Source organism: Chenopodium quinoa, unplaced genomic scaffold (genome assembly GCF_001683475.1).
Source record: "Chenopodium quinoa cultivar QQ74 unplaced genomic scaffold, ASM168347v1, whole genome shotgun sequence".
Lineage (NCBI taxonomy): Eukaryota > Viridiplantae > Streptophyta > Magnoliopsida > Caryophyllales > Amaranthaceae > Chenopodium > Chenopodium quinoa.
In genome coordinates, this window is record NW_018743051.1 from 812,830 (window position 1) to 821,613 (window position 8,784).

The 8,784-nt window shown below is 39.7% G+C and overlaps 2 protein-coding genes across 2 annotated transcripts; both read left to right on the forward strand.

Annotated features, from left to right (window-relative positions):
• Nucleotides 1–2,992: 2,992 nt before the first annotated feature.
• Nucleotides 2,993–4,539, forward strand: LOC110730957. Its single transcript, XM_021910802.1, has 2 exons — nt 2,993–4,007; nt 4,244–4,539. The coding sequence occupies exons 1-2, from the start codon at nt 3,332–3,334 to the stop codon at nt 4,279–4,281; spliced, it is 714 nt and encodes a 237-aa protein (XP_021766494.1). The 5' UTR covers nt 2,993–3,331; the 3' UTR covers nt 4,282–4,539.
• Nucleotides 4,540–5,567: 1,028 nt separating this feature from the next.
• LOC110731052 (uncharacterized mitochondrial protein AtMg00810-like) lies at nt 5,568–7,090 on the forward strand. Its single transcript, XM_021910904.1, has 3 exons — nt 5,568–5,864; nt 5,966–6,064; nt 6,149–7,090. Exons 1-3 carry the CDS (start codon nt 5,568–5,570, stop codon nt 7,088–7,090), a joined length of 1,338 nt encoding a protein of 445 aa, XP_021766596.1.
• Nucleotides 7,091–8,784: the final 1,694 nt, after the last annotated feature.

The window sequence follows — 8,784 nt, forward strand, 5'->3', positions numbered from 1 at the left end:
TTTGTGTTAAATAAGCTTGGGGGAAAGTTATTTAATAAGCATACTTGGCACTTTTGTTTTGGAATCGTTTGGATCTTGTGGAAGAAGTTCCACCCGTGCTTCACATAGGTTTACCACCAATTTCAAGAGTTCTCCACACCTTTACTCTCCTAGCTTATATGTTAATACCTTGAAAGTCCTTTTGATCCTAGAGGGTTAAGTCATTCAATGATGGCGGGAAATAGGAATCAAGCCTATAGAGCAAGTTTGCATAGCCAAGATGTCGGGTAACCTTCTCAATGTTTTTAATTTCTTATTTATTTTCCGGTTTCTTCGTGGAATCATGAGAAGCTAACTTGAAAGTGGATTTGAAACTAGTAGAGAGAACGTGGTTTGATTGGTTGAAACAAAAGGTGGAATGTGTTTCCTTTAGTTCTCTATGCTTAGCATATGTTATGTTTCAATCAACCTTGGACATCTTAGAACGTGCATACCTTTATTATTTTAGAAAGATTGACATTCATTAGTGTTTGTTCCATCATAAAAGTCCACTCTAGAACGCTTGTAACTTTTCTCTTACTTCGATTTATTTTATTTTATTTATTTATTGCCTTGCCTTGATTTTTGTCAAGAGTTATGGGTTAAACTCTTAGGACACCCTTACGAGAGCTTACTCGTCCTCTAGAGCGATCTATGGGGTTTAAAGTGCTTGATGCATGCGCTAAATGCATTCGTGATTCCTACGAAAGTGAGTTAGTGTATATTCTTTCTCTTCTAGTTTTAAAAAAAAAATATACATCGTTTTCCGTTGTGTTTGTTTTGTTTTGCTCGAGGATGAGCAAAAGTTAAGCTTGGGGGTGTTTGATGAGTGACATTTATGTTACCCTTAGGGGTAGTGTATTGGTCTCTTTTCTCCTGTTTTTCTTAGGTTTTCTACCTCTTTTCTCCTCTTATGGCTTCCTTTTCTTTTATGGATGAAAAGTATGCTTATTTGCGCTTGTTTTGATAATCTTTATGCATAATTTTATCATCCCCATGCTCTCGTGATCTTTGCTATCTTTTGCAGGTTCCATGACGGTCCTAAGCACGGTAGGAGGCCCCTTGGCCAAGTATGGAGGCATGGACAAAGACAAGAGGAGCAAAAGGGAAGAAGAGGAAGCAAGAAGAGGAAGTTCAAGAGGAGGTGTGACCACACCTCTAAGAGGTTCGGTCGAACCTAGGTGTGGTCAAACTTTTGAAAAGTTCGACCGAACCTCCAAGGCAGTTTCAACCAAGTTTTCAGCATGTTTACAGGAGGGGTCGAACCAGGAAAGTTCGACCAAACAAGGATCAGGGAGGTTCGACCGAACCTACCCTGAGTTCGGCCGAACCTACCCTGAGTCCGACCGAACCTACACAGAGTTCGGTCGGACCTTTTCCCGTTTCAGCTGACTTTTTGCGGAGCTTCCTAAGCAATTTTGTAAAGGGTATAAATAGATTTTTTACTCATTAAAGAAAAGGGGGAGATTTTTTCAGTTTAGAATAGTTTTTAGGTTAGTTTTAGGTTTTTAGAGAGAGAAACTCTCAAATTTTGGAGAGAGAAAGTGAGGAGCACAATGGTTTTCATGGATTTTGGATAATCAAAGGAGGAATTTGATGATTTGAAGATCTCCATTTTATATCAATGAGCATTTCTTACTCTCTTCTCTCTTTATGCTTTATTAATTGCTTTGTTAATCATGTTTGAGTAGATTTCCTTCTACTAGGTGTTGAGTGAAGCTTTGTTATGGTTAATTGAGTTATTTGAGATAAATTTGATGATAATTGTGTGATTAAATTGATTGAATTGATGTTGGCATGTTGTTTGTTTTAGATTGGATTGATCTCCCATGATAGCACACTTAATTGCATATTGGTTTTAGTTTGACAAGGGATTGTGAATTAGAATTGATATATTTGATTGCATTTTGGGTAAATTTCTTCTATGCACCTAGTCAATGAGGGATCTAGGCTAGGAATTTGAGAGATTGCTCTTGATGGTAATTAATTCCCATTTTAATTCTTTCTTTGCATGATTGATTATCAAATCGATTCCCATTAACTTGTTAATTGTTCAAAGTGGATCTTTTCCCCTAGTAGACTTTATCATACCTTGTTCTTTATATGTATTTTAGTGTAGTTGTAGTGTCCTTTATCCGTAAATCGACTTCGGCATAGCTTAAGCATTAGATTAAGAACAATCTAGCATTACCGTTCCTTGTGGTTCGACTCCGAACTTACCACTAGACTTGTTTAGGGGTTAGTTTTAGGATTTATAAATTTATTTGATTGAGTGTGGAATGTGCGACCGTTCTCACGCCCATCAATAATCTGATTTGATTTTTTATGATTGTGTCTAATTTGATCTGATTTAACATTTTGATTAAACTTTAACCGCATTTTAATACTAATCTATAAAGAAAAATATCATCAAAATGGATCTTGTTAGATTCGTCTCACGGTCTCACCATGAAGTTTTTAAATATGTAATTTTTTGAAATTTTTTTAATACAAAAATTAACGATAAGTAAATGATAATCAAATGTTTTGATATGGTCTGATCTGATATGAACTTATTAAAGAATAAGTAATAAGTATTTGAAATAAGTTGAAGAGAACAAGTCAAGGCTAGGTAATCAGCTGTTTCGACTAATTTTTTACTTAGCCTGTTAGCACAGTAACCTATACCACAGAGGGAGACGAGCGACCCAAACAACGAGCTAGTTACGCTATAATATGAGTATATGACTATAAGTGGATGCGTCGGTCAAAATATATACATATTACATGCATATATTTTTGTTTTGGAAAATTAGTCATTAATTATACTTATGCAACGTACCTTGTAAGCAAAATTGTTTATGAGTTATTTCCTTTTAAAATTTTTGGAAGTTTGTGTTAGAGAATGACCTTATGCATTCTCGGTAGATATTTTGTGTATTGATGTAAGGGAATATTCTCCTTGTATTAGGTCTTTTAATTACCTATATATATGACTTAATGAGAATACTCTCCTCAAGGAGATTTACACAATTCTACATGGTATCACAGCCATAGAGTCTCTTTCTCTTCCTATTCTCTTTTCTTTCCTGGAAATCCAAGGGTCCTGCCCTTTTCTTCTTCCCTAGCTGCTACCATGGCCGGTGATGATGACGTCCCACCACCTCCACCTCCTCTCTCCTCTCACTTTCATCCTACCATGGCTGTCAACAATATCAAGAACGTTATCCCCCTTGTTCTTGATAACGAGGAAGCCCAATATTCCTCTTGGGTCGAGTTAAAAATGCTTGGCGATTAACTAGGAAATGTCGACAATCCCGTCTCGGACAAAAAGATGGTTCTCCAATTGATCAAGGGTTTACCCAAGGGCGAATATGACACCTTAGCCACCATGACTCAACAGTCGGACCCTCTCCCGAGCTTCAACAAAGTCCGATCACAATTTTTTCTTGAGGAAACAAGGCGGGCAAAACAAGAGGAGTCCAACCCGCAAGCTTTGGTTGCCCAACAACCTCCGGCCACCTCATTACACCACTTGTCGCCACAGCAGCAACCGGATTCCCAATCCCGCAGTGAGGGTCGTGATGGTCGTGGCAAAGGCCGCAACAATTGGAAAGGGGGAAAGGGTCGAGGTCGTGGTGGTCGCTCCAACTCCCAAGGGTACAATAATCAGCAAAAAAAATGCCCAATGCCAACAAGCTCCTCAATGGGCCGACCCACAATATTGGCAACAACCATATTACTAACAACATCAGCAATGGGCTTCCCTCCCTGCCCATATCCTACCGGGCCACCCAACACCTCAAGCCCACGTCCTCAGCAAGGTATTTTGGGCTCCAGACCATCTCAGCAAGCCTTCTTTGCTCCTATGAAGCAACAACAACATTCTTATGGCCCTCTTATGTCGCCCACTGATCTCGGTCAAGCATATAGCACCATGAGCATCCAACCCCCGGATAGTGGTTGTTATATGGACACAGGCGCATCCTCCCACCTCACTCGTAACTCGGGTAATCTCTCTAAACTGTTTAATATGAGCAATCCTCAATTTATTTTAGTTGGTGACGGCAATCGCATTCCAATTGGAGGTTATGGCTCATCCACCACACCACCCATACACCCTCCCTTTAAACTCAATAATGTGTTCTATGCCCCTAACGTCATCAAAAATTTGATCTCTGTTAGAAAGTTTACCTCTGATAATTCTGTTTTTGTTGAGTTTGATCCTTTTGGTTTTTCTGTGAAGGATCTATGTACGGAGAAAACTCTAGCGAGATGCAATAGTGTGGGGGATCTCTATCCTTTTTCTCCAACTTCCGCTTCAGGCTCTCATCATCCAATCTCCTTCGCTGCTATCTCTCCTTCAATTTGGCATAACCGTTTGGGACATCCAAAAGCTCTAGTTTTTAATTTTCTTAAAAATGCCAATTTGATTAAATGTAATAAAGGGGTCAATACCCAATTTTGCTACTCTTGTCCTTTGGGGAAACATGTTAGACTCCCTTTTAAGACTTCTTATAGTATTACTTTGTCTCCTTTTGACTTGATTCACATGGACTTATGGACTTCTCCCATTACTAACAAATTGGGTCACAAGTACTACTTGTTACTTCTCGATGATTATTCTCACCTTTTGTGGTTATTTCCCCTAAAATTAAAATCTCAAGTGTTCTCTACCCTCAATTAATTTCGGTCATATGTTCACACACAATTTGAGAGAAGTAAAAACATTTCAAAGTGACAATGGTCGTGAATTCGATAACTCTCCTTTCAAACAAATGTGTGCTACCAATGGCATTGTGTTTCGGCTTTCATGCCCCCCACACTCCCCCCCAAAATGGGAAGGCCGAACGTTCCATTAGAACCATTAATAACATGGCACACACCATGTTATTTCACGCCTCTCTCCCTCCTTCCTTTTGGGTCTATGCCATTCATGTGGTTGCCTATCTTTTCAATATCCTTCCCACTAGCACTTTGCAAAACAAAACTCCAACTAAGGTCCTCTACCGTCGCACACCGACCTATGATCACCTTAGGATCTTCAGGTGTTTATGCTATTGTAATCTCTCTGCCACGGCTCCACATAAGCTAGCACCAAAGTCCACTCCATGTATTTTTCTGGGATATCCTACCTCTCATAGGGACTATCTTTGCTACAATCTTTCTACTAATAAAATCATAGTGTCTCATCATGTGATTTTTGAGGAACAAATTTTCCCATTCTCGGATATACAAAAATTCAGAAATTCTGAATATGAGTTCATGGACTCATTCACTTCTCCTCTCTTTAATCCACTTCTCCTTCAACATGGGTTTCATGTGCAGCCCACTCCAACCGAGCCCAATCCTCCTACTTCCCCAATCCCCCAACCAACCCTGCCTCTCTCTCTCTCGCGTGACAGTGGGCATAATAGCCCACGAGACGGGTGTGGGCCTGCTCAACCAGCCACATCTGGACCGTGGACTACCCACTAGTTCAGCCCAAGCCCAAACACGGTCCACTCCAACCCGGTTACACCACCCCTACCACAAATTCCACTCGGCCTGCCCCTATTCCAACTCATCCAATGGAAACCCGGGCCCAACATGGTATTTTCAAGCCCAAGGTTCCTTTTAACCTTTCGGCCCAACATATATCACCCATACCACGTAGCCTGAAACTTGCCTTGCTTGACCTGAATTGGAATGCCGCTATGAATGAGGAATTTCTTGCTCTTACTAAACAACACACTTGGGATCTTGTTCCCAAACCAGATGGGGTAAATGTTATTCGTTGTATGTGGCTCTTTAAACATAAATTCAAGGAACATGGTGATCTTGAGCGATACAAGGCTCTTCTTGTTGTTAATGGCAAGTCACAACAGGTGGGCGTGGATTGTGATGAGACATTTAGCCCGGTGGTGAAACCGACTACTATTCGTACTGTTGGGCATTGCTTTGGGGGTATGACGGGCCTATTTATCAGCTTGATGTGAAGAATTCTTTTCTTCATGGTGATCTTATTAAAGAGACTGTTTACATGCACCAACTTCCAGGGTTCGTTAACCGATCTTCTCCAACTCATGTTTGTCGCCTTCGAAAGTCTCTCTACGGTCTTAAACAAGCACCTCGGGCTTGGTATCAGTGGTTTTCTAATTTTCTATTGTAGATTGGCTTCGTGTGTAGCCAGAGTGATAACTCTTTATTCATCTTCCGTCAGGGTTCGACCACTTCTTATCTTCTGCTATATGTCGATGACATTGTGTCAACGACCTCTTCTGCGACCCTCACTTCTGATATAATCTCTTTTCTCAAGACCGAGTTTGACATGACTGATTTAGGGAAACTGAGTTATTTCCTTGGCATTTCTGTGACCCGGACGCGTGGCCGTATGTTCCTTTGTCAGCGGAAATATGCCGAAGAAATTATTAACAGGGCTAAGATGTCTAATTGCAAGCCGGTTTCGACACCCGTTGACTGCAAGTCGAAGCTCAGTGCCTTTGATGGGGATCCGGTTGTTGATCCCTCTCTTTACCGCAGCCTTGCGGGTGCCCTTCAATACCTCACCTTCACTCGTCCCGATATCGCATATGCTGTCCAACAAATATGCTTATTTATGCATGCGCCCCGTGAGCCACACTTCAATGCTTTAAAACGCATCATTCGCTACCTCAAAGGCACTGCCGATCATGGTTTTTATCTTTACCGATTGCCGCCCACTCGTTTGGTGTCTTACACGAATGTCGACTGGGGTGGGTGTCCCGACACCCGTCGCTCTACTTCCGGCTACTGCGTATTTTTGGGCGACAATCTTGTGTCTTGGTCGACAAAGCGACAGGCCATACTATCTAAGTCTAGTGACGAGGCCGAGTACCGGGCCGTGGCAAATGTTGTTGCCGAAACATGCTGGCTCCGCAACTTGCTTTTAGAGCTCCATTGCCCCCTCCGTCGTGCTTCTCTTGTCTACTATGACAACATTTCCACGGTATATTTGTCAAGCAACCCCGTCCAACATCAGCGAACTAAGCATATAGAGATAGATATCCACTTTGTTCGAGAAAAGGTTGCTATTAGGCATATTCGGGTTCTTCATGTTCCCTATTCGTATTAGTACGCGGATATTTTCACCAAGGGCTTACCTCGGCAGCTCTTCCTATAGGTCCAGTCTTAGCGTCCAACCTCTTCCCGCTTCGACTGCGAGGGTGTGTTAGAGAATGACCTTATGCATTCTCGGTAGATATTTTGTGTATTGATGTAAAGGAGTATTCCCCTTGTATTAGGTCTTGTAATTACCTATATATATGACTTAATGAGAATACTCTCCTCAAGAAGATTTACACAATTCCATAGTTTGACTATTACAATTACAATAATAGTGTATGTACGTGTTCAATCAATTCTCGTCCACTACTACTCGTGTGACAATATTAAGTGACGAACTATTATTTTCTTATATGGGAAGTCATGAAAAGATTACTATGAAGTTAAAAAAATATATATATATATGAAAACTTTGGGTCAAATTTAATGATGTGATGTATGTAAAATACATGCACTAGTAATAGTAAATAAAACTATCTCCAAAAACCAGTAAAATTGAGGGATGTTCGGGATTGTCAAGGTGATTGACTATAACATTTAACCTATTTAAGAGATTGTGATATATGAAAAGTTATAGTGGTCTTTATGTGACCAAATGATGATAATTTTCACGAGGAAAATGGTCATAATATGGTGGAGTTTACCTAATTCTTGATGAAGACTTCATTCCCATAAACAATTTTGATTAAATTGTTTAATTATATTGTGTGTGGAATTGTGGAAACATGCATGTATGAGTATAAATTATTGTATGGGAAGTAAGAATATAAGTAAACAAAATGAGGATTACTATTCCATTAACCCCTAATTAATACTATGAATGATTATTTTTTAATTTCTTACGGCGTTGTAATTATGATATTATTTTTAATTTATTTATTTTAAATACTATTGAAGACGTATGTACAATTTAGGTGAATAATAATCCGTAATATTTATTGACATATGAATTATCATTGTATTTTTTTTTTGTAAATTAATAACATATAAATGATTATTGAACAGGATAAATTTGACCATAAAAAGTAAAATGTTGATAAGAAAAAAACTGAGAGATTAAACTTACATTTTTCAACAAAGATATGAATGTGAAAAAAGCTAAATTGCAATCAATTAGTTTTTTCGATTCTCACAATATCCTCCTCCTAATATTCATATCTTTTCAGATTAATAGAAATCATAGAAGATCATACATAAACCTGGGCACGGGCCGGGTTGGCCCGCGTGCCGCCCGGCACGGCCCGAATTCAAGCACGACACGGCACGAAGTTCAACTCCCGTGCCACGGACAGGGTTGAGAATTCCCAGGCACGGCCCGGCACGAGCACGGGCATGGCCCGTCGTGCCGGCCCGTAGGCACGGCCCGCGGGCCAACGGTAATGTTACCTTTTATTCTAGCTCCTTAATAAGCCAAAAAAAACGGCTAAAAAACGGCTAGTTTTTTGCCAATTTGCTCCCTAAAAATTCTATAAATACTCACCTCCATTTCATTCCCAAATCACAAAATCACAATCTCTTCTTCTTATCTCTTATATTCTCTAAATCTCTAATAATCCTTATTTTCTTAAATTCTCTAACTATTCTCTTAAATTCTCTAATTATTTTTCTAATATCGGAAAAAATTAAAAAGTTCGTAATCGTAATTAGTGGAGCGTTGAAGCACGGTTGTAAGATCTAAACTAATCTTAAATTTATTATTGTTTT